We start from the raw sequence: 27,283 nt of genomic DNA on the forward strand, positions 1-27,283 counted from the left end.
CTAGTACCGGCACTGTCAAAAGGGGCCCAGATATGGCCATATACTAATGACATGACATGAGGGAACTCGATGTACTGTATGCACATAAAAGGGACAATGACTGACGGATAGATGCACTAGATCTCATGGCAATCACTCTAGACATGAGCGCCGTGCAGCGGCCTGAAAATGAAACATGTATCCATGAAAAGCTAATAAAATTCAAGTATAAAGACCGGCCCTTAAAACCTCATTCACTTGGATGGAGTGCTAATGTTTCTGCAGCCAGCAGGAGGGTCAAATAGTGACATCTGCTGGGCCATTCATTAGAAACGCATGCTGATAGTGGGTCCAGTCGGTTTATTTGGCCCGTCTGGCTTTACCTCAGGATCATGATGCCCTATGGTGTTATTTTCCTTCATCTAATGAAGTGCTTTAATATCCTCAAGTGGTCATGGCGTCTGCTGCGTGGCCACGCGGCCACAGAGACGAGGCGAGACCCGGGGTCTACAGTATATATCACCTCTGTCGGGTATAGAAACCTCATATGTCCAGAATCATTACTTTTAAAGATTAAAAAAACTCAAAAGCATCAAAAGTAGCAGATCTAACAAGCTGGGAAGTCTTGTGCATCTGCTATTTTATGGATGCCTTTTGTGTGACTGTAGTATTTATTATTAACCCATTCTGACCGGGCACCCATTTTGGTGTCGGCATCATGTCGTGCTTTAGCTATTGAAAAATAGCAGATCTACAAGCTCATATCGCGCCACCGAGTGGCGCGATACGAGCTTGTAGGTCTGCTATTTTTGAAAAATTGAAGAAAGACTGAAATTTTTTAGAATCTGATCTCAGGTCAGAATGGGTTCATCAGACCAGTGTGTGTCCGGCGGAAACCTCGTATGAATCTGATCTCAGGTCAGAATGGGATAATAATATGCTGGAGGCTGCAGCATGGGGAGGAGGGCAATGCTGGAGGCTGCAGCATGGGGAGGAGGGCAATGAGGAGGCTGCAGCATGGGGAGGAGGGCAATGCTGGAGGCTGCAGCATGGGGAGGAGGGCAATGCTGGAGGCTGCAGCATGGAGGAAGGGCAATGCTGGAGGCTGCAGCATGGGGAGGAGGGCAATGAGGAGGCTGCAGCATGGGGAGGAGGGCAATGCTGGAGGCTGCAGCATGGGGAGGAGGGCAATGCTGGAGGCTGCAGCATGGCGGAAGGGCAATGCTGGAGGCTGCAGCATGGGGAGGAGGGCAATGCTGGAGGCTGCAGCATGGGGGGGAGGGCAATGCTGGAGGCTGCAGCATGGGGAGGAGGGCAATGCTGGAGGCTGCAGCATGGGGAGGAGGGCAATGCTGGAGGCTGCAGCATGGGGAGGAGGGCAATGCTGGAGGCTGCAGCATGGGGAGGAGGGTAATGCTGGAGGCTGCAGCATGGGGAGGAGGGCAATGCTGGAGGCTGCAGCATGGGGGGGAGGGCAATGCTGGAGGCTGCAGCATGGGGAGGAGGGTAATGCTGGAGGCTGCAGCATGGGGAGGAGGGCAATGCTGGAGGCTGCAGCATGGGGAGGAGGGCAATGCTGGAGGCTGCAGCATGGGGAGGAGGGCAATGCTGGAGGCTGCAGCATGGGGGGGAGGGCAATGCTGGAGGCTGCAGCATGGGGAGGAGGGCAATGCTGGAGGCTGCAGCATGGGGGGGAGGGCAATGCTGGAGGCTGCAGCATGGGGAGGAGGGTAATGCTGGAGGCTGCAGCATGGGGAGGAGGGCAATGCTGGAGGCTGCAGCATGGGGGGGAGGGCAATGCTGGAGGCTGCAGCATGGGGAGGAGGGCAATGCTGGAGGCTGCAGCATGGGGAGGAGGGCAATGCTGGAGGCTGCAGCATGGGGAGGAGGGCAATGCTGGAGGCTGCAGCATGGCAGGGAGGGCAATGCAATGTATGTGCTGCTGCTGGCATCTCACCAGACGCCTGGAACAACCTTCAGGCCGTTGGCACGTCAGGGTATGATGGATTGGTGGAAATACACCACCCCCTTGTCCCCCCCCCCCCCCCTCTCTCTCTCTCTCTCTCTCTCCCCCTCCCCCCGACCCCTAGCCAAAGCTCCCCCACCCTCTTCTATTGCAGCCTTTTCAGGCTGTGACCCCCCCCCCAAAATAAATTCTTACATTATTTGACAAGTTTGTCGATTACTTTTGATGCAGTAAATGTTTTTTTTTTTTTTCTTTATTTCTTCTTTTTTTTTTTTATCACTGTTCTATCGTACCTCTCCTTCATTCTGGCATATCAGCGCAGTCGGGTGGAAACCAGGGGAATTAACTTAGCGTGACGCGGACAGCGTAATTGTGTTGGGAGACCCAGAGGCATGTGTGACCCACGGGGCGCCCAACACACGTGCCGTCGGTAAAATACAATTATAAATGCATATACAGAGATGCAATGACAGTTGAAGTTGGCCAAGTTTGGAGGAGCCCGCTTGGTGGCTGCTGCTAGCACACACGCGCCCCACTGGTGGAGGGTGTAGGGCTAATAACGTGTAGGAAGTTAGAAGAGGGTTCCCCCGTGGGGCTCCCCCGACTGTGCATTTAGCTACGGCTGCTGCTGCTCTGTTCACAATCGCGGCAGGTAAGGTCACAACTACTGTACAGTATACGCCCACGCCCAGGGATGTGCTGGGCCTCTAACCCATTCTGACCTGAGATCAGATTCATACGAGGTTTCCGCCGGACACACACTGGTCTGATGAACCCATTCTGACCTGAGATCAGATTCTAAAAATGTCAGTCGCTCTTCGATTTTTCAAAAATAGCAGACCTACAAGCTCGTATCGCGCCACTCGGTGGCGCGATATGAGCTTGTAGATCTGCTATTTTTAAATAGCTAAAGCATAACATGATGCTGACACCAAAATGGGTGCCCGGTCAGAATGGGCTAATTCAGCCTGGGAAAAATGGAGTTGGAGAGGCCCTTCTTCGGCCGCGTGCCCAGAAAATAAATTGCCCTCAGACGGAACGGATCGAAAATACTAACCGATGAACGGTGACAGCTCCATCACAGCGTGAAAAGAGGAGTTAAACGGGCAATTATGGGCACTGTATTTTGCACCGTAAACCTCAAGTTTAGTGGGCATATATACAGTTAACCCATTCTGACCGGGCACCCATTTTGGTGTCACCATCATGTTATGCTTTAGCTATTGAAAAATAGCAGATCTACAAGCTCATATCGCGCCACCGAGTGGCGCGATACGAGCTTGTAGGTCTGCTATTTTTGAAAAATCGAAGAGCGACTGACATTTTTAGAATCTGATCTCAGGTCAGAATGGGTTCATCAGACCAGTGTGTGTCCAGTGGAAACCTCGTATGAATCTGATCTCAGGTCAGAATGGGTTAATATACGGTTATATACAGGTGTGATGGTACAATTCGGGGAGTTTACCGGTGTTTGTTGGAAAGTTTAGCGGGAGCTTCCTGTAATATACACATCCGTATTCCATGATTTTTTTTGCGCAGTGCATGTCGCTGGACAAATCTCAAAACGTGTGATGGAACCGATTCTGGTTGCTCAACGTTTGATGCGGTTCCTTCATCCCGACCAAAGTCTCGAGCCAATGTCGCCCGTCCGTTTGGTAAACAAACACTGTCGTGGGGAAAAAATGCTTTGGTGAGCTCCCCCCCCCCCCCCCCCCCCCCCCGTGCACTCACTTGTTGAGCTCTGTGCGTGAGATGGCCCTGTTGGTGAGCGGGTCGATGGCGTACACCGTCATGTCCGTCCCTTTGTGGTCCTCCTGCTCGTAGCCCTCGCCGACCCGCTTGGCCCCGATGGCCTCCACGATCACCTTGGCCCCGGGGATCTGGTCCTGGATGTAGCGCTCCATGATGCTGGGGACAAGGTGACAAAAACAACAGTGTGTTCAATGAGCCGCGGTGGAAAGTAACCAAGTACATTTACTTAATGTACTTAACCCATTCTGACCTGAGATCAGATTCATACGAGGTTTCCACTGGACACACGCCGGTCTGACGAACCCATTCTGACCTGAGATCAGATTCTAAAAATGTCAGTCGTTCTTCGATTTTTTTCAAAAATAGCAGATCTACAAGCTCGTATCGCGCCACTCGGTGGCGCGATATGAGCTTGTAGATCTGCTATTTTTCAATAGATAAAGCACGACATGATGCCAACACCAAAATGGGTGCCCGGTCAGAATGGGTTAAAGTACAGGTTTGAGGTACTTTTACTTTACTGGAGTATTAAGAAAAGACAGGAAAAGAAGGAGCCTATATTTTCTTTGATTTTTTAAACAAATCAGAATGATTGAAATCAAACGGTTCGATTGGAAAATAAGCTTCAAGCTCAGGTGTTTATTCAGTCAACTCCTCCAGAGCTCAAATGATTGCTTTGTCCCACTGGGCAGGCAGTCAGAGGATGGCGTGTAGTTTTCTCCACACCTTAGGGCTCTTGGCAAAACAAGGCCTCGGATAATCCATTTCAGGCACTGAGAAAAATCGGCACTTGAGTTTACGAGCCAAAGAAAAACGCTCTGTGTGCCGCCACGGCCAAGGTGGATATATCCTCTCTGTCTGGTGGAAACCTTGCATGTACCAAAAAAACATGAAGAAATGGAGAGAAGAAGCTGTGTTCTAATGGATCCAATGTAGTTAATTATTCAGTCACGCTCTCTTGTTAATCATTTCAACGGTTCATTATTTATAAACCCCCGTCCATACACTTAAGCACTTTAACTTAATATGCATTTTTTTCCCCTTATTATATTTTTTAGCCCACGATTTTGTAACCCATTTTTCACCCCTGTGTCAATTATCTAATGATCCTGGGCTCTACACACCCTCCGCCAACCTAGTCCCCATATATGGGGGACATGGGGAGAGCAACGGACTTGAACTCATGCTTTCTTCATGCCTGAGTGTCCAAGTTGCTCCTTTACACCTGACAGGGGGGAGGTTCCCTAATATGTATTTTTGAGTAATGCAACCACTCCTACATCCAGCAACGTCCGTGTACCTAGGTAGGTAGGTAGGTACCTGTATGTATGTTTGTATAAGTGAGCACGAGTATGTTACTTATTTATACCAGTAGGGGGCACCAGAGTACAGAGAAGAAATTGGAACGATACAGAGAAGAAATTGGAACGATACAGAGAAGAAATTGGACGATACAAATTGGAATGATACAGAGAACCAATAGACGGGAGTTGCACCACTCGGTTCACACTGGTGTGATTTTTTAATAGCAAAATAGATCTACAGCTCACAACGCAATGCACTGTGAGCTTGTAGGTTTTTTAGTGTGACACTGTAGTAATAGTATAACAATTGTATAGGGCATTCATTTACTATAAATAAAATTAAATATGTAGAATAGATACGTGGATTTCTGCCCAACGGCAGCAGTAAACAGTCTGAGAAGCACACAGGTGAAATAGCCCTGGATCATCACCATAAGTGTGCAGAATCAGTGTGAGCCTCGTGAAAATGGCACGACAGCCAAGAGCCAAACAACATGACTGATGCAAAGCTGTTTATCCAGGGCTCAGCTCAGACAGAGCTGGGAACCCTTTAACAGCCATTTGTTTATCAGATAGACTAATTATACTAAAAGCTTCCGCCCACGAGAGCCACAAATTAAATATATTTTCTTGAACCTCGGTCATTAATTAAATTGAGTTCAGGGTAAAAAATATACAAATAAAATAGGCCCCAAAGAGGTTGGACTCGACTGTCTTGCTGGGTCTAATCTGCCTGTTTTTAACGCATTCTGAACGGGAACCCATTTTGGTGTTAGCATCATGTCGTGCTTTAGCTATTTAAAAATAGCAGATCTACAAGCTCATATCGCGCCACCGAGTGGCGCGATACGAGCTTGTAGGTCTGCTATTTTTGAAGAATCGAAGAACGACTGACATTTTTAGAATCTGATCTCAGGTCAGAATGGGTTAATCAGACCAGTGTGTGTCCAGCGGAAACCTCGTATGAATCTGATCTCAGGTCAGAATGGGTTAATTGACTGATCAATGAGGAAGAAACATAAATGGGGAGCAAACTTGTTCATGTAGGACCGCCAAATTAATCTCTATTAAGCCTCGGACGCCCCATCAGAAAGGACTTGGTTCCAGAGACCCCCATAAGAGATTACCGTTGCTGTCGGGCAGAAACCTCTCTATCTCCATATCCTAACTTTTATTTCATAAATTAACGCGGTACATTATATACAATGTATACAAATCTTTTGAAAGTAGCAGATCTGCATGCTCACGTTGTAAGTATAACATAGGACTGAAGTGGTTAATGTACTGTATGTTTTGTTGCGAACGCAGTGAGCCACTTACTATGACAGCAAGGGCTGAATGTCTGTGTGTGTGTGTGTCACGCTGTGTGTCACGCTGTTACACCACCCGCCCACCACCAGAGGGCGCAGCTGTAGCACACACACACACACACACACACACACACACACACACACACACACACACACACACACACACACACACACACACACACACACACACACACAGGGCGCAGCTGTAGCACACACACACACACACACACACACACACACACACACACACACACACACACAACCACACACACACGAGCTGCGTTCGCTTCACGCGTTTGCGCGTCTTACTTGTGATAATACTAAAGTGAAATATTTGCCTTTGAGATGTAGTGGAGCAGGGGTCTGCAACCTTTTTTAAATGAAGTGCCATGTTTTTATTTTCTAGATCGTCAGTGTGCCATATCAACATTAATTAATTTTAATGACACCACAGGAAAAATTTCAACTTATTTTGATTGTCAACAAATATAACGTTTTTCCTTCTTTTTAAATATTTTCTTTCACGTTGTTATAATGATCATTAGACTCAGGGCAGAGTTCAGTTTTAATGAATGTAGAATGCAGGATGTAATTTACACACTAATGTGAGGGACTTCATTTATTTGACTGCATTTTTTTTTTTAAGTTTATTTAAAACCAAAAATACTCTCTCACACACTTGCCAGTGTGCCAGTGATCACCCTCCTTTGTGCCAATGTTGGCACTGGTGCCTAAGGTTGCGTACCCCTGTAGTGGAGTATTGATATCAAGTATTGAAAATTGGAAACATTTCCAAATTGGGCTTAGGTACAGAGTAAATGCTACTTTACACCACTGGTGACAACTCTGCATGGAATTATGCATCCCCCTTTCATACACTATCTCTCTCTGAAGAAACCAGGCGGTGGAAAACATGTTGTGAATAACACTGTCTATCTCATAAAGGAAGCCCTGCAGAGAGGGTGGCAAAAAAATATTGACTGGAAAATGGTACATGTCACACTTTGTTTAGAGTCGAATCTCACACATCCAAACGTGTGGTTTTAAAACCACAGGAGAAGAAGGCGCTGGGGTGGCGCAGTGGTAAAGTGGTAAATTCCTCATTTGGCCATCTTCAACGTTGGATAGCCTTACTGGGGGGCTTGGTTAAGACTATTAGTCCGTGTATGGGGGAGGGAAGCCGGGTTAAATTTCCGTTAAATAATCAACTTAAGAATCATTGAATCGTATCATATCACTATCAATGAAAGAATATTGTCAACCATGTATCCAAAAGTGGAAATCTGACAGAGTGCAAAAACTAGGACATTTGTGGTTAAGCTACAAAAAACACTGACAGTGGGAGATGAAATGGGGGTGTTGTTGAGTGCCATGTTAGAATGCATGAACTAGTGTGTCTAAATGGCAAGGGTGGTGAGATTAACATTCATAAATATTTAGCAAGCTGTGTCATTTTTCCACTTCATTTGAGCTGAACAACATTCCAGGATAGAGATGCTGCGCGTCTACAGCGGTGGTTATCAAACATGTTCATGTCAAGGACCCGCCATGAATTTAACCCACGGACCCCAATCTGAAAACAATGAAGGTCCCCGGACAATCCACACACACACACACACACACACACACACACACAGTAGTCTAGTTCCTATAGAGCGTTGCAGTCCCGCCCCCTCGAGAGACCCGGAAAATAAATCCCCGTTCATTTTCCTCATAGACTTTTCAGAAAGTAAAATATTTATTTACGCCGCCGACAAAGCCAACTCTTGTCGTGACAAATCATGACAACAAACACAATTTCTCGGGGCAAACAAAGAATTAGAAAGTAGAAAACACTTTTTTTGTTGTTTTTCTTCTTTGTAATTATTTGTTTGTTCCAAAATATTGTGTGTGTTGTCATGATTTGTCACGACAAGAGTTGGCTTCGTACGACGCTTAAAATGTCTTTAAATAAATATGTTTTGAAATGTCTATGGGAAAAATGCATTGAGATTCATTTCCTGGGCCTGGCGTCGTCATGAAAGGGGGCGGGACTGCAACGCTCTATAGTCTGGCAGTAAAGCAAATTGTATTGTGGTTTCATTTCATCTGACATTAACATCAAACAAACGGTCTTACCTAACGAGCTTCTCCTTCTTGTCTTCAATTTTAGTGGCCAGGGCGTCAAATACAACCACCTGCATGTCCAACGCATTGACCACTGACACCTATGACACAGACAGACACAGACAGACAGACAGACAGACAGACAGACAGACACGAAGAAAGATGGTGTGATTACTGCATGCTCTTTGTCGCTCTCCTTATTCTGGGTGCCTGCCATGCAATGGCAGAAACACAGGTTGAAATCCGCAACACATACTTAATAATAATCGTCCTTCAAGACACGAAACTTTGACGTCTATGCCCGGCCGCACGGTTTACCAAAGCCCCACAATATATACATCGAAACGTACGGCTCGGCCGGGAATGGTGTTTCGGGTTACCGTGCCGACGTAATTCGCAATAAACTACGCGAAAAATGCCCCATGCAAAGTCAATGCGGGTAAAAACAGAAAACGACACGTTACTTTGGAGCCACATTGCTCTGGCATACTGTTACGTAGAAACACGATTTAAACCTCAAACAGCACACGAGGCCATCGACTTTGTTGTGGTTCAGACGGAATTCGAATACGTTGCACTGTTTGCCCGCTATCGCAGTTCAAAGTGTGTGTGGTCTGAGCAAAAATCTCGACTCACAGTGTCGCACGGCCAGAGAGAGAGCGGGTCAGAGGGAGAAGCCAATGTGAAGACTGTAGCGAAATTCTCCGAACAAATCGTCCTCACGGCCAAAATATTAACTTTACACGCATGTGTTTCGGTAATTTTGTAGCCACACTCGTCCTCTTTCACCCAATGTCACAACCACAGCCCAGATACATACGGTACGTGAACTACAGCCCTGAAAGCGACAGGTGTAACATCATAATGTGTCTTGAAACTTGAAATGTTAACTGCCTGAATGAGTCAGCAATTTTTTCATCACAAACACAATTTCTTAACTCGCTCTTATAACCACATTTTTTATCGTACCAATACCACGATCGCACACGGCATACCTTAATGTCTCGGGTCACTCACGGCGAAAACAAAAATCGCATTCGACTTTAAATTTTTGCGATAGAGCAATTTGTTCGGACATACGTTCTCTCACTGAGTCAGTGTGCTTTAAACTTTCAATAGTGGTTGCATTCGCATAGACTCAGCTCAGCTGAAAATTATACTTTGTTAATGATTCAAGGTCAAGTTGACCACCTCTCACACACGCGCACACACGAACGCACACGCAGTCACGCACGCACATGCACAAATGTGCACGCACACACACACATTGAAAGTAAATTTAAAAAAAAATCGGGGAAACACGTAACTCTCTCATTTCTCAACCGTTTCAGAAGCGGGGCGGCTCGCCGGAACCGGGCCGCCCCCCTGAACGAAACCAAATGGACCCTTACAGCTCAGACATCTTAGCATTAGCATGTTAGCATTAGCATGTTAGCATTAGCATGTTAGCATCTTAGCATTAGCATGTTAGCATTCGCATGTTAGCATTAGCATGTTAGCATGATAGCATACATAACATGCACAACATACACAAGTGTATGATCAAAACAAGCAAACATGCACAACATACACAACAGAAGGACATACATACACACGCAAGCCCGCCGTTGGAGCTGTTAGGCACCGCTCAAAACAGAAATAAAGAATGAAAGTTTTCAACCCTTTTCATATCAAGGCACATCATTATTATTCTGTCTTTGAGCCACGGACCACCATGGGATGAGATTCAGCCTTTCAGAAACCACCAAAGACTCCGGCACTAGTCAGTTTGTCGTCGCCCGGACGCATGGGTATTTTAGGAAAACCTTCACTTTCAATTCCCCCAAAAAATCAGGAAGCAAAATCACCGTATAGCTAATGTGAGCATCGTAACTTTAAAAGTCATCAGAACCTCGAGGATATTGTAACTGCGAGGTAGCGACGATTCAGTAATGAGCCGCTAACATCGACGTTCTGATCAATCTTGTCACACTGTTTACAACAGAAAGGTTTTTTCTCCAGTGTGGATACGCTGGTGGCTCTTGAGATGGCCTAACTGATTGAAGCTCTTGTCACAGTGCTTACAGACGAAAGGCCTCTCCCCTGTGTGGATACGCTGGTGTGTCTTCAGATCACTTGACTGACAGAAACTCTTGTCACACTGTTTACAACAGAAGGGTTTTTCTCCAGTGTGGATACGCTGGTGTACCTTCAGGTTACCTAACTTACTAAAACTCTTGTCACACTGTTTACAACAGAAGGGTTTTTCTCCAGTGTGGATACGCTGGTGTCTCTTCAGGTCACTTGACTGACAGAAACTCTTTCCACACTGTTTACAACAGAAGGGTTTTTCTCCAGTGTGGATACGCTGGTGTGTCTTCAGACCACTTGACTGACAGAAACTCTTGTCACACTGTTTACAACAGAAGGGTTTTTCTCCAGTGTGGACACGCTGGTGTTTCTTCAGATCCCTTGACTGACAGAAACTCTTGTCACACTGTTTACAACAGAAGGGTTTTTCTCCAGTGTGGATACGCTGGTGTGTCTTCAGGGAACCCATCTCACTAAAACTCTTGTGACACTGTTTACAACAGAAGGGTTTTTCTCCAGTGTGGATACGCAGGTGTGTCTTAAGGCTATGTAACACAGTGAAACTCTTTCCACACTGTTTACAACAGAAGGGTTTTTCTCCTGTGTGGATACGCTGGTGTGTCTTGAGGCTATGTAACACAGAGAAACTCTTTCCACACCGTTTACAACAGAAGGGTTTTTCTCCAGTGTGGATACGCTGGTGTGTCTTGAGGTTATCTAACACAGAGAAACTCTTTCCACACCGTTTACAACAGAAGGGTTTTTCTCCAGTGTGGATACGCTGGTGTGTCTTCAGGGAACCCATGTCACTAAAACTCTTGTCACACTGTTTACAACAGAAGGGTTTTTCTCCAGTGTGGACACGCTGGTGTGCCTTCAGGTGACCCATCTGACTGAAACTCTTCTCACACTGTTTACAACAGAAGGGTTTTTCTCCAGTGTGGATACGCTGGTGTGCCTTCAGGTTACCTATCTGACTGAAACTCTTCTCACACTGTTTACAGACGTGAGTGTTCATTCCTGTATAGGTCATATGACGTGTCTTCACTTCTCCTGGTGGAGTCAAAGTCTCGGTAAACAGTTGATGACTGTACAATCTAGGTTCGTCTCCGTCTCCTTGTTCCTGGCTGGTTATTACAGTGCTGGTGATTTGCTGACAGGATTCTGAGGGGATCGGTCCCTTTCTGGGCATTTGGCAGTAGAGGTCGTCGTGGCTCGATCTGTATGTACAACCAGAACGGTGGACCTTAGCCTTGGAAGATTGAGACTCCTTCCTGGAGTGGTGGTTCCTCATCTATACATGGACCGTGATGGCGTTGTAGGTTCTGTCGGGGAATGGACAATCTTCTCTCTCTGTCTCCCTATTATCCTCTCTTCTGACTCCTTATGGTCACTTTATTTATCCTCTCGTTGACTCCCTTTAATATGTTTTCTATCTGCTTCTCTCACAGAACTGAGTAAAGCCAGCTAAAAGGGGGTAGGTCCTGGTCTCTGTGGAATGAAGTGGAATTGATTTTTGTTTGTTTGAATAATTATAATACTGAGCAGAGTTCTGATCTGACCTCACTCACAACACAACCGGTTGCCGTTGCATATGCCTGACTACACCGATGTGCGCATGCAGGCCGCCGCCCCTCCATATTTGGGCAATAATGACGTCATCAATATGATATCTCTGTTTCTATTTTGCGTATAGCTTTTTTTCTTTTTGGGCTTGACCCCATCTTATAACTGCTTGCAGCTATATTTTTTATCGTTTCCACAAAAGGAAAGGAAAGAAGACGGGGGGGGGGGGGGGGGGGGGCAGGTGGTTAAAAAAATCACACTTTTGTGAACTGAGCGGTGCAGGCTGCTCAAAAACACCTCTGGCTGGCTGCCACCGGTATTGCAGCTGTTCATACTCTAAACAGAAGGACATACATACACACGCAAGCCAGCCGTTGGAGCAGTTAGGCACCGCTCAAAACAGAAATAAAGAATGAAAGTTTGCGACCCTTTTCATATCAAGGCAAATCATTATTATTCTGTGTTTTGAGCCACGGATCTGAAATGGTGTCGTAAACATTTTACTGTTTTTTAAATTGTGATTGTCATATTGTGGACTTTCTATCATGCAGGGGGTCCTTTAGGGGGCTCCAGGGGGTCGCCAGCTAAATGTGTTGATACAGAGTCGTAATCAGTATCACTTCAACCCAATATGATGCACATTGGGATTACGAAAAAATAGGCGATCTACAAGCTCACAACGTTGTGCTCTCTCTCTCTCTCTCTCAATTAAATTCAATTAAATTCAAACATGCTCCAAGAAGATTGGATTCTTGCTCCAGATTGGAGATTGGATTCTTCTCCATGCTCCAAGGTAAGGACTCACTCCAATGAGGCGTGTCCAGGACTTACTCCAATCCATCTCCAATCTCATCTTCTGAATCTCTGGGATGAGATTCAGCCTTTCAGAAACCACCAAAGACTCCGGCACTAGTCAGTCTGTCGCCGCCCGGACGCATGGGTATTTTAGGAAAAACCTTCACTTTCAATTCCCCCAAAAAATCAGGAAGCAAAATCACCGTATAGCTAATGTGAGCATCGTGACTTTAAAAGTCATCAGAACCGCGAGGATATTGTAACCGCGAGGTAGCGACGATTCAGTAATGAGCCGCTAACATCGACGTTCTGATCAATCTTGTCACACTGTTTACAACAGAAAGGTTTTTTCTCCAGTGTGGATACGCTGGTGGCTCTTGAGATGGCCTAACTGATTGAAGCTCTTGCCACAGTGCTTACAGACGAAAGGCCTCTCCCCTGTGTGGATACGCTGGTGTGTCTTCAGATCACTTGACTGACAGAAACTCTTGTCACACTGTTTACAACAGAAGGGTTTTTCTCCAGTGTGGATACGCTGGTGTGTCTTCAGATCACTTGACTGACAGAAACTCTTCTCACACTGTTTACAACAGAAGGGTTTTTCTCCAGTGTGGATACGCTGGTGTCTCTTCAGGTCACTTGACTGACAGAAACTCTTTCCACACTGTTTACAACAGAAGGGTTTTTCTCCAGTGTGGATACTATGGTGTACCTTCAGGTTACCTAACTTACTAAAACTCTTGTCACACTGTTTACAACAGAAGGGTTTTTCTCCAGTGTGGATACGCTGGTGTCTCTTCAGGTCACTTGACTGACAGAAACTCTTTCCACACTGTTTACAACAGAAGGGCTTTTCTCCAGTGTGGATACGCTGGTGTGTCTTCAGACCACTTGACTGACAGAAACTCTTCTCACACTGTTTACAACAGAAGGGTTTTTCTCCAGTGTGGATACGCTGGTGTCTCTTCAGGTTACCTATCTCACTAAAACTCTTGTCACACTGTTTACAACAGAAGGGTTTTTCTCCAGTGTGGATACGCTGGTGTGCCTTCAGGTGACCTATCTGACTGAAACTCTTGTCACATTGTTTACAACAGAAGGGTTTTTCTCCAGTGTGGATACGCTGGTGTGCCTTCAGTTGACCTATCTGACTGAAACTCTTGTCACATTGTTTACAACAGAAGGGTTTTTCTCCAGTGTGGATACGCTGGTGTGCCTTCAGGTTACCTATCTGACTGAAACTCTTGTCACATTGTTTACAACAGAAGGGTTTTTCTCCAGTGTGGATACGCTGGTGTGCCTTCAGGTGACCTATCTGACTGAAACTCTTGTCACACTGTTTACAACAGAAGGGTTTTTCTACAGTGTGGATACGCTGGTGTGCCTTCAGGTGACCCATCTGACTGAAACTCTTCTCACACTGTTTACAGACGTGAGTTTTCATTCCTGTATAGGTCATATGACGTGTCTTCACTTCTCCTGGTGGAGTCAAAGTCTCTGTAAACAGTTGATGACTGTACAATCTAGGTTCATCTCCGTCTCCTTGTTCCTGGCTGGTTATTACAGTGCTGGTGATTTGCTGACAGGATTCTGAGGGGAGCGGTCCCTTTCTGGGCATTTGGCAGTAGAGGTCGTCATGGCTCGATCTGTATGTACAACCAGAACGGTGGACCTTAGCCTGGGAAGCTTGAGACTCCTTCCTGGAGTGGTGGTTCATCATCTATACATGGACCGTGATGGCGTTGTAGGTTCTGTCGGGGAATGGACAATCTTCTCTCTCTGTCTCCCTATTATCCTCTCTTCTGACTCCTTATGGTCACTTTATTTATCCTCTCTTTGACTCCCTTTAAAATGTTTTCTATCTGCTTCTCTCACAGAACTGAGTAAAGCCAGCTAAAAGGGGTAGGTCCTGGTCTCTGTGGAATGAAGTGGAATTGATTTTTTGTTTGTTTGAATAATTATAATATTGAGCAGAGTTCTGATCTGACCTCACTCACAACACAACCGGTTGCCGTTGCATGCCTGACTACACCGATGTGCGCATGCAGGCCACCGCCCCTCCATATTTGGGCAATAATGACGTCATCAATATGATATCTCTGTTTCTATTTTGCGTATAGCTTTTTTTCTTTTTGGGCTTGACCCCATCTTATAACTGCTTGCAGCTATATTTTTTATCGTTTCCACAAAAGGAAAGGAAAGAAGACGGGGGGGGGGGGGGGGCAGGTGGTTAAAAAAATCACACTTTTGTGAACTGAGCGATGCAGGCTGCTCAAAAACACCTCTGGCTGGCTGCCACCGGTATTGCAGCTGTTCATACTCTAAACAGAAGGACATACATACACACGCAAGCCAGCCGTTGGAGCAGTTAGGCACCGCTCAAAACAGAAATAAAGAATGAAAGTTTGCGACCCTTTTCATATCAAGGCAAATCATTATTATTCTGTGTTTTGGGCCACGGATCTGAAATGGTGTCGTAAACATTTGACTGTTTTTTAAATTGTGATTGTCATATTGTGGACTTGCTATCATGCAGGGGGTCCTTTAGGGGGCTCCAGGGGGTCGCCAGCTAAATGTGTTGATACAGTGTCGTAATCAGTATCACTTCAACCCAATATGATGCACATTGGGATTACGAAAAAATAGGCGATCTACAAGCTCACAACGTTGTGCTCTCTCTCTCTCTCTCTCTCAATTAAATTCAATTAAATTCAAACATGCTCCAAGAAGATTGGATTCTTGCTCCAGATTGGAGATTGGATTCTTCTCCATGCTCCAAGGTAAGGACTTACTCCACTGAGGCGTGTCCAGGACTTACTCCAATCCATCTCCAATCTCATCTTCTGAATCTCTGGGATGAGATTCAGCCTCTCCGAAACCACCAAAGACTCCGGCACTAGTCAGTCTGTCGCCGCCCGGACGCATGGGTATTTTAGGAAAAACCTTCACTTTCAATTCCCCCAAAAAATCAGGAAGCAAAATCACCGTATAGCTAATGTGAGCATCGTGACTTTAAAAGTCATCAGAACCGCGAGGATATTGTAACCGCGAGGTAGCGACGATTCAGTAATGAGCCGCTAACATCGACGTTCTGATCAATCTTGTCACACTGTTTACAACAGAAAAGTTTTTCTCCAGTGTGGATACGCTGGTGGCTCTTGAGATGGCCTAACTGATTGAAGCTCTTGTCACAGTGCTTACAGACGAAAGGCCTCTCCTTGTGTGGATACGCTGGTGTGTCTTAAGGCTATGTAACACAGTGAAACTCTTTCCACACTGTTTACAACAGAAGGGTTTTTCTCCTGTGTGGATACGCTGGTGTGTCTTGAGGCTATCTAACACAGAGAAACTCTTTCCACACTGTTTACAACAGAAGGGTTTTTCTCCAGTGTGGATACGCTGGTGTCTCTTCAGGTGACCCATCTTACTAAAACTCTTGTCACACTGTTTACAACAGAAGGGTTTTTCTCCAGTGTGGATACGCTGGTGGCTCTTGAGATTGCCTAACTGATTGAAGCTCTTGTCACAGTGCTTACAGACGAAAGGCCTCTCCCCTGTGTGGATACGCTGGTGTGTCTTGAGGCTATGTAACACAGAGAAACTCTTTCCACACCGTTTACAACAGAAGGGTTTTTCTCCAGTGTGGATACGCTGGTGTGTCTTGAGGTTATCTAACACAGAGAAACTCTTTCCACACCGTTTACAACAGAAGGGTTTTTCTCCAGTGTGGACACGCTGGTGTGTCTTCAGGGAACCCATGTCACTAAAACTCTTGTCACACTGTTTACAACAGAAGGGTTTTTCTCCAGTGTGGATACGCTGGTGTTTCTTGAGGCTATCTAACACAGAGAAACTCTTTCCACACTGTTTACAACAGAAGGGTTTTTCTCCAGTGTGGATACGCTGGTGTGTCTTCAGGTGACCCATCTGACTGAAACTCTTCTCACACTGTTTACAGACGTGAGTGTTCATTCCTGTATAGGTCATATGACGTGTCTTCACTTCTCCTGGTGGAGTCAAAGTCTCGGTAAACAGTTGATGACTGTACAATCTAGGTTCGTCTCCGTCTCCTTGTTCCTGGCTGGTTATTACAGTGCTGGTGATTTGCTGACAGGATTCTGAGGGGAGCGGTCCCTTCCTGGGCATTTGGCAGTAGAGGTCGTCGTGGCTCGATCTGTATGTACAACCAGAACGGTGGACCTTAGCCTGGGAAGATTGAGACTCCTTCCTGGAGTGGTGGTTCCTCATCTATACATGGACCGTGATGGCGTTGTAGGTTCTGTCGGGGAATGGACAATCTTCTCTCTCTGTCTCCCTATTATCCTCTCTTCTGACTCCTTATGGTCACTTTATTTATCCTCTCTTTGACTCCCTTTAAAATGTTTTCTATCTGCTTCTCTCACAGAACTGAGTAAAGCCAGCTAAAAGGGGTAGGTCCTGGTCTCTGTGGAATGAAGTGGAATTGATTTTTTTTCGTTTGAATAATTATAATATTGAGCAGAGTTCTGATCTGACCTCACTCACAACACAACCGGTTGCCGTGCATATGCCTGACTACACCGATGTGCGCATGCAGGCCGCCGCCCCTCCATATTTGGGCAATAATGACGTCATTAATATGATATATATTTATTTCTATTTTGCGTATAGCTTTTTTTCCTTTTTGAGCTTGACCCCATCTTATAACTGCTTGCAGCTATATTTTTTATTGTTTCCACAAAAGGAAAGAAAAGGAAAAAAATCACTGAACTGAGCGGTGCAGGCTGCTCAAAAACACCTCTGGCTGGCTGCCAGCGGTATTGCCTCTAGCGACTGGTAAGCTACTACTCGGTAGATATTAGCGAGACCATTCTGAATCAATAAAAAAAAAAAACTCTTATCACATCACGTCAATGGCGGGAATCGACATTAGGAAAAAATCACGTCATTGGCAGTCAAAGGGTTTTAAAGTCCATAGGCTTTGTTTGCAAAAACATGTCATCATAACTACCCTTAACAAAGGGTTAGGGTTAGACTTGGCTGGCCTATGATGCAATTTCTAGCGCCTCTCAAACATGCTGTCATTTCTGATCCCTTGTGTCGTTTTTCAACTTTGACCTTCACTGACATACTGTCACAGTCGACTTGCACAAATCACGCTGGTGTGCCTTGAGGCTGCTTAAAACCCATTCTGGGCGGGCACCCATTTTGGTGTTAGCACTATGTTATGCTTTAGCTATTGAAAAATAGCAGATCTACAAGCTCATATCGCGCCACCGAGTGGCGCGATACGAGCTTGTAGGTCTGCTATTTTTGAAACATCGAAGAGCGACTGACATTTTTAGAATCTGATCTCAGGTCAGAATGGGTTAATCAGACCAGTGTGTGTCCAGTGGAAACCTCGTATGAATCTGATCTCAGGTCAGAATGGGTTAACACAGTAAAACGCTTGTCACACTGTTTACAACAGAAGGGTTTTTCTCCAGTGAGGACATGCTGGTGTGTCTTGAGATGGCCTAACTCATTGAAGCTCTTGTCACAGTGCTTACAGACAAAAGGCCTCTCCCCTGTGTGGATACGATGGTGTCTCTTCAGGTGACACACCTGACTGAAACTCCTATCACATTGTTTACAGTGAAAAATGAAAAAAAATGAAACGTTTTTAACTCAAATCAGATGGGGGTCGGCACGCACGTGCACACGCACACGCACTGGCTGCCAGCGGTATTGCAGCTGTTCATACTCTAAACAGAAGGACATACATACACACGCAGCCAGCCGTTGGAGCAGTTAGGCACCGCTCAAAACAAAAATAAAGAATGAAAGTTTTCAACCCTTTTCATATCAAGGCAAATCATTATTATTCTGTGTTTTGAGGATGAGATTTAGCCTTTCAGAAACCACCAAAGACTCCGGCACTAGTCAGTTTGTCGTCGCCCGGACGCATGGGTATTTAGGAAAACCTTCACTTTCAATTCCCCCAAAAAATCAGGAAGCAAAATCACCGTATAGCTAATGTGAGCATCGTAACTTTAAAAGTCATCAGAACCGCGAGGATATTGTAACTGCAAGGTAGCGACGATTCAGTAATGAGCCGCTAACATCGACGTTCTGATCAATCTTGTCACACTGTTTACAACAGAAAGGTTTTTTCTCCAGTGTGGATACGCTGGTGGCTCTTGAGATGGCCTAACTGATTGAAGCTCTTGTCACATTGCTTACAGACGAAAGGCCTCTCCCCTGTGTGGATACGCTGGTGTGTCTTCAGATGACTTGACTGACAGAAACTCTTGTCACACTGTTTACAACAGAAGGGTTTTTCTCCAGTGTGGATACTATGGTGTACCTTCAGGTTACCTAACTTACTAAAACTCTTGTCACACTGTTTACAACAGAAGGGTTTTTCTCCAGTGTGGATACGCTGGTGTCTCTTCAGGTCACTTGACTGACAGAAACTCTTTCCACACTGTTTACAACAGAAGGGTTTTTCTCCAGTGTGGATACGCTGGTGTGTCTTCAGATCACTTGACTGACAGAAACTCTTGTCACACTGTTTACAACAGAAGGGTTTTTCTCCAGTGTGGACACGCTGGTGTGTCTTCAGGGAACCCATCTCACTAAAACTCTTGTGACACTGTTTACAACAGAAGGGTTTTTCTCCAGTGTGGATACGCTGGTGTGTCTTCAGGGAACCCATCTCACTAAAACTCTTGTGACACTGTTTACAACAGAAGGGTTTTTCTCCAGTGTGGATACGCTGGTGTGTCTTAAGGCTATGTAACACAGTGAAACTCTTTCCACACTGTTTACAACAGAAGGGTTTTTCTCCTGTGTGGATACGCTGGTGTGACTTGAGGCTATGTAACACAGAGAAACTCTTTCCACACCGTTTACAACAGAAGGGTTTTTCTCCAGTGTGGATACGCTGGTGTGTCTTGAGGTTATCTAACACAGAGAAACTCTTTCCACACCGTTTACAACAGAAGGGTTTTTCTCCAGTGTGGACACGCTGGTGTGTCTTCAGGGAACCCATGTCACTAAAACTCTTGTCACACTGTTTACAACAGAAGGGTTTTTCTCCAGTGTGGATACGCTGGTGTGCCTTCAGGTGACCCATCTGACTGAAACTCTTGTCACACTGTTTACAACAGAAGGGTTTTTCTCCAGTGTGGATACGCTGGTGTGCCTTCAGGTTACCCATCTGACTGAAACTCTTCTCACACTGTTTACAGACGTGAGTGTTCATTCCTGTATAGGTCATATGACGTGTCTTCACTTCTCCTGGTGGAGTCAAAGTCTCTGTAAACAGTTGATGACTGTACAATCTAGGTTCATCTACGTCTCCTTGTTCCTGGCTGGTTATTACAGTGCTGGTGATTTGCTGACAGGATTCTGAGGGGATCGGTCCCTTTCTGGGCATTTGGCAGTAGAGGTCGTCGTGGCTCGATCTGTATGTACAACCAGAACGGTGGACCTTAGCCTGGGAAGATTGAGACTCCTTCCTGGAGTGGTGGTTCCTCATCTATACATGGACCGTGATGGCGTTGTAGGTTCTGTCGGGGAATGGACAATCTTCTCTCTCTGTCTCCCTATTATCCTCTCTTCTGACTCCTTATGGTCACTTTATTTATCCTCTCTTTGACTCCCTTTAATATGTTTTCTATCTGCTTCTCTCACAGAACTGAGTAAAGCCAGCTAAAAGGGGTAGGTCCTGGTCTCTGTGGAATGAAGTGGAATTGATTTTTTTTTGTTTGAATAATTATAATATTGAGCAGAGTTCTGATCTGACCTCACTCACAACACAACCGGTTGCCGTTGCATGCCTGACTACACCGATGTGCGCATGCAGGCCGCCGCCCCTCCATATTTGGGCAATAATGACGTCATCAATATGATATCTTTATTTCTATTTTGCGTATAGCTTTTTTTCCTTTTTGAGCTTGACCCCATCTTATAACTGCTTGCAGCTATATTTTTTAGTGTTTCCACAAAAGGAAAGAAAAGGAAAAAATCACTGAACTGAGCGGTGCAGGCTGCTCAAAAACACCTCTGGCTGGCTGCCAGCGGTATTGCCTCTAGCGACTGGTAAGCTACTACTCGGTAGATATTAGCGAGACCATTCTGAATCAATTTAAAAAAAAAACTCTTATCACATCAATCACGTCAATGGCGGGAATCGACATTAGGAAAAAATCACGTCATTGGCAGTCAAAGGGTTTTAAAGTCCATAGGCTTCGTTTGCAAAAACATGTCATCATAACTACCCTTAACAAAGGGTTAGGGTTAGACTTGGCTGGCCTATGATGCAATTTCTAGCGCCTCTCAAACATGCTGTCATTTCTGATCCCTCCCCCCCCTTGTGTCGTTTTTCAACTTTGACCTTCACTGACATACTGTCACAGTCGACTTGCACAAATCACGCTGGTGTGCCTTGAGGCTGCTTAACACAGTAAAACGCTTGTCACACTGTTTACAACAGAAGGGTTTTTCTCCAGTGAGGACATGCTGGTGTGTCTTGAGATGGCCTAACTCATTGAAGCTCTTGTCACAGTGTTTACAGACGAAAGGCCTCTCCCCTGTGTGGATACGATGGTGTCTCTTCAGGTGACACACCTGACTGAAACTCCTATCACATTGTTTACAGTGAAAAATGAAACGTTTTTAACTCAAATCAGATGGGGGTCGGCACGCACGTGCACACGCACACGCACTGGCTGCCAGCGGTATTGCAGCTGTTCATACTCTAAACAGAAGGACATACATACACACGCAGCCAGCCGTTGGAGCAGTTAGGCACCGCTCAAAACAAAAATAAAGAATGAAAGTTTTCAACCCTTTTCATATCAAGGCAAATCATTATTATTCTGTGTTTTGAGGATGAGATTCAGCCTTTCAGAAACCACCAAAGACTCCGGCACTAGTCAGTTTGTCGCCGCCCGGACGCATGGGTATTTTAGGAAAACCTTCACTTTCAATTCCCCCAAAAAATCAGGAAGCAAAATCACCGTATAGCTAATGTGAGCATCGTAACTTTAAAAGTCATCAGAACCGCGAGGATATTGTAACCGCGAGGTTGCGACGATTCAGTAATGAGCCGCTAACATCGACGTTCTGATCAATCTCGTCACACTGTTTACAACAGAAAGGTTTTTTCTCCAGTGTGGATACGCTGGTGGCTCTTGAGATGGCCTAACGTATTGAAGCTCTTGTCACAGTGCTTACAGACGAAAGGCCTCTCCCCTGTGTGGATACGCTGGTGTGTCTTGAGGCTATCTAACACAGAGAAACTCTTTCCACACTGTTTACAACAGAAGGGTTTTTCTCCAGTGTGGATACGCTGGTGTGTCTTGAGGCCATCTAACACAGAGAAACTCTTTCCACACTGTTTACAACAGAAGGGTTTTTCTCCAGTGTGGATACGCTGGTGTGCCTTCAGGTGACCTATCTGACTGAAACTCTTGTCACACTGTTTACAACAGAAGGGTTTTTCTCCAGTGTGGACACGCTGGTGTGTCCTGAGGTGACCCATATCACTAAAACTCTTTTCACACTGTTTACAATAGAAGGGTTTTTCTCCAGTGTGGACACGCTGGTGTCTCTTCAGATCAATTGACTGACAGAAACTCTTGTCACACTGTTTACAACAGAAGGGTTTTTCTCCCGTGTGGATACGCTGGTGTACTTTCAGGTTACCTATCTCACTAAAACTCTTGTCACACTGTTTACAACAGAAGGGTTTTTCTCCAGTGTGGATACGCTGGTGTGCCTTCAGGTGACCTATCTGACTGAAACTCTTGTCACACTGTTTACAACAGAAGGGTTTTTCTCCAGTGTGGATACGCTGGTGTGCCTTCAGGTGACCCATATGATTGAAACTCTTCTCACACTGTTTACAGACGTGAGTGTTCATTCCTGTATAGGTCATATGACGTGTCTTCACTTCTCCTGGTGGAGTCAAAGTCTCTGTAAACTGTTGATGACTGTACAATCTAGGTTCGTCTCCGTCTCCTTGTTCCTGGCTGGTTATTACAGTGCTGGTGATTTGCTGACAGGATTCTGAGGGGATCGGTCCCTTTCTGGGCATTTGGCAGTAGAGGTCGTCGTGGCTCGATCTGTATGTACAACCAGAACGGTGGACCTTAGCCTGGGAAGATTGAGACTCCTTCCTGGAGTGGTGGTTCATCATCTATACATGGACCGTGATGGCGTTGTAGGTTCTGTCGGGGAATGGACAATCTTCTCTCTCTGTCTCCCTATTATCCTCTCTTCTGACTCCTTATGGTCACTTTATTTATCCTCTCGTTGACTCCCTTTAATATGTTTTCCATCTGCTTCTCTCACAGAACTGAGTAAAGCCAGCTAAAAGGGGTAGGTCCTGTTCTCTGTGGAATGAAGTGGAATTGATTTTTTGTTTGTTTGAATAATTATAATACTGAGCAGAGTTCTGATCTGACCTCACTCACAACACAACCGGTTGCCGTTGCATGCCTGACTACACCGATGTGCGCATGCAGGCCACCGCCCCTCCATATTTGGGCAATAATGACGTCATTAATATGATATATATTTATTTCTATTTTGCGTATAGCTTTTTTTCCTTTTTGAGCTTGACCCCATCTTATAACTGCTTGCAGCTATATTTTTTATCGTTTCCACAAAAGGAAAGGAAAGAAGACGGGGGGGGGGGGGGGCAGGTGGTTAAAAAAATCACACTTTTGTGAACTGAGTGGTGCAGGCTGCTCAAAAACACCTCTGGCTGGCTGCCACCGGTATTGCAGCTGTTCATACTCTAAACAGAAGGACATACATACACACGCAAGCCAGCCGTTGGAGCAGTTAGGCACCGCTCAAAACAGAAATAAAGAATGAAAGTTTGCGACCCTTTTCATATCAAGGCAAATCATTATTATTCTGTGTTTTGAGCCACGGATCTGAAATGGTGTCGTAAACATTTTACTGTTTTTTAAATTGTGATTGTCATATTGTGGACTTGCTATCATGCAGGGGGCTCCAGGGGGTCGCCAGCTAAATGTGTTGATACAGTGTCGTAATCAGTATCACTTCAACCCAATATGATGCACATTGGGATTACGAAAAAATAGGCGATCTACAAGCTCACAACGTTGTTCTCTCTCTCTCTCTCTCTCTCTCTCTCTCAATTAAATTGAATTAAATTCAATTAAATTCAAACATGCTCCAAGAAGATTGGATTCTTGCTCCAGATTGGAGATTGGATTCTTCTCAATGCTCCAAGGTAAGGACTTACTCCAATGAGGCGTGTCCAGGACTTACTCCAATCCATCTCCAATCTCATCTTCTGAATCTCTGGGATGAGATTCAGCCTCTCCGAAACCACCAAAGACTCCGGCACTAGTCAGTCTGTCGCCGCCCGGACGCATGGGTATTTTAGGAAAAACCTTCACTTTCAATTCCCCCAAAAAATCAGGAAGCAAAATCACCGTATAGCTAATGTGAGCATCGTGACTTTAAAAGTCATCAGAACCGCGAGGATATTGTAACCGCGAGGTAGCGACGATTCAGTAATGAGCCGCTAACATCGACGTTCTGATCAATCTTGTCACACTGTTTACAACAGAAGGGTTTTTCTCCAGTGTGGATACGCTGGTGGCTCTTGAGATGGCCTAACTGATTGAAGCTCTTGTCACAGTGCTTACAGACGAAAGGCCTCTCCTTGTGTGGATACGCTGGTGTGTCTTAAGGCTATGTAACACAGTGAAACTCTTTCCACACTGTTTACAACAGAAGGGTTTTTCTCCTGTGTGGATACGCTGGTGTGTCTTGAGGCTATCTAACACAGAGAAACTCTTTCCACACTGTTTACAACAGAAGGGTTTTTCTCCAGTGTGGATACGCTGGTGTCTCTTCAGGTGACCCATCTTACTAAAACTCTTGTCACACTGTTTACAACAGAAGGGTTTTTCTCCAGTGTGGATACGCTGGTGGCTCTTGAGATTGCCTAACTGATTGAAGCTCTTGTCACAGTGCTTACAGACGAAAGGCCTCTCCCCTGTGTGGATACGCTGGTGTGTCTTGAGGCTATGTAACACAGAGAAACTCTTTCCACACCGTTTACAACAGAAGGGTTTTTCTCCAGTGTGGATACGCTGGTGTGTCTTGAGGTTATCTAACACAGAGAAACTCTTTCCACACCGTTTACAACAGAAGGGTTTTTCTCCAGTGTGGACACGCTGGTGTGTCTTCAGGGAACCCATGTCACTAAAACTCTTGTCACACTGTTTACAACAGAAGGGTTTTTCTCCAGTGTGGATACGCTGGTGTTTCTTGAGGCTATCTAACACAGAGAAACTCTTTCCACACTGTTTACAACAGAAGGGTTTTTCTCCAGTGTGGATACGCTGGTGTGTCTTCAGGTGACCCATCTGACTGAAACTCTTCTCACACTGTTTACAGACGTGAGTGTTCATTCCTGTATAGGTCATATGACGTGTCTTCACTTCTCCTGGTGGAGTCAAAGTCTCGGTAAACAGTTGATGACTGTACAATCTAGGTTCGTCTCCGTCTCCTTGTTCCTGGCTGGTTATTACAGTGCTGGTGATTTGCTGACAGGATTCTGAGGGGAGCGGTCCCTTTCTGGGCATTTGGCAGTAGAGGTCGTCGTGGCTCGATCTGTATGTACAACCAGAACGGTGGACCGTAGCCTGGGGAGATTGAGACTCCTTCCTGGAGTGGTGGTTCCTCATCTATACATGGACCGTGATGGCGTTGTAGGTTCTGTCGGGGAATGGACAATCTTCTCTCTCTGTCTCCCTATTATCCTCTCTTCTGACTCCTTATGGTCACTTTATTTATCCTCTCTTTGACTCCCTTTAAAATGTTTTCTATCTGCTTCCCTCACAGAACTGAGTAAAGCCAGCTAAAAGGGGTAGGTCCTGGTCTCTGTGGAATGAAGTGGAATTGATTTTTTTTCGTTTGAATAATTATAATATTGAGCAGAGTTCTGATCTGACCTCACTCACAACACAACCGGTTGCCGTGCATATGCCTGACTACACCGATGTGCGCATGCAGGCCGCCGCCCCTCCATATTTGGGCAATAATGACGTCATCAATATGATATCTTTATTTCTATTTTGCGTATAGCTTTTTTTCCTTTTTGAGCTTGACCCCATCTTATAACTGCTTGCAGCTATATTTTTTATTGTTTCCACAAAAGGAAAGAAAAGGAAAAAATCACTGAACTGAACTGAGCGGTGCAGGCTGCTCAAAAACACCTCTGGCTGGCTGCCAGCGGTATTGCCTCTAGCGACTGGTAAGCTACTACTCGGTAGATATTAGCGAGACCATTCTGAATCAATTTAAAAAAAAAAACTCTTATCACATCAATCACGTCAATGGCGGGAATCGACATTAGGAAAAAATCACGTCATTGGCAGTCAAAGGGTTTTAAAGTCTTTGTTTGCAAAAACATGTCATCATAACTACCCTTAACAAAGGGTTAGGGTTAGACTTGGCTGGACTATGATGCAATTTCTAGCGCCTCTCAAACATGCTGTCATTTCTGATCCCTTGTGTCGTTTTTCAACTTTGACCTTCACTGACATACTGTCACAGTCGACTTGCACAAATCACGCTGGTGTGCCTTGAGGCTGCTTAAAACCCATTCTGGGCGGGCACCCATTTTGGTGTTAGCACTATGTTATGCTTTAGCTATTGAAAAATAGCAGATCTACAAGCTCATATCACGCCACCGAGTGGCGCGATACGAGCTTGTAGGTCTGCTATTTTTGAAACATCGAAGAGCGACTGACATTTTTAGAATCTGATCTCAGGTCAGAATGGGTTAATCAGACCAGTGTGTGTCCAGTGGAAACCTCGTATGAATCTGATCTCAGGTCAGAATGGGTTAACACAGTAAAACGCTTGTCACACTGTTTACAACAGAAGGGTTTTTCTCCAGTGAGGACATGCTGGTGTGTCTTGAGATGGCCTAAGTCATTGAAGCTCTTGTCACAGTGCTTACAGACGAAAGGCCTCTCCCTTGTGTGGATACGATGGTGTCTCTTCAGGTGACACACCTGACTGAAACTCCTATCACATTGTTTACAGTGAAAAATGAAAAAAATGAAACGTTTTTAACTCAAATCAGATGGGGGTCGACACGCACACGCACTGGCTGCCAGCGGTATTGCAGCTGTTCATACTCTAAACAGAAGGACATACATACACACGCAGCCAGCCGTTGGAGCAGTTAGGCACCGCTCAAAACAAAAATAAAGAATGAAAGTTTTCAACCCTTTTCATATCAAGGCAAATCATTATTATTCTGTGTTTTGAGGATGAGATTCAGCCTTTCAGAAACCACCAAAGACTCCGGCACTAGTCAGTTTGTCGCCGCCCGGACGCATGGGTATTTTAGGAAAACCTTCACTTTCAATTCCCCCCAAAAATCAGGAAGCAAAATCACCGTATAGCTA

The 27,283-nt window shown here is 45.4% G+C and overlaps 1 protein-coding gene across 1 annotated transcript in view; it reads right to left on the bottom strand.

The window, feature by feature from the left end:
- The window catches only part of LOC310865260 (protocadherin-15-like), a gene marked incomplete at both ends in the record, with an annotated part of 422,228 nt that overhangs the window by 40,555 nt on the left and 354,390 nt on the right, over window positions 1-27,283 (bottom strand). Inside the window, 2 exons of the mRNA XM_083774285.1 lie at window positions 3,677-3,853; window positions 8,430-8,518. Coding sequence (XP_083630411.1) covers window positions 3,677-3,853; window positions 8,430-8,518 — 266 coding nt within the window. The remainder of the gene's footprint in view (window positions 1-3,676; window positions 3,854-8,429; window positions 8,519-27,283) is intronic.

This window comes from Protomyctophum parallelum (assembly GCF_964188405.1).
Source record: "Protomyctophum parallelum genome assembly, chromosome: 10".
NCBI classification, from domain to species: domain Eukaryota; kingdom Metazoa; phylum Chordata; class Actinopteri; order Myctophiformes; family Myctophidae; genus Protomyctophum; species Protomyctophum parallelum.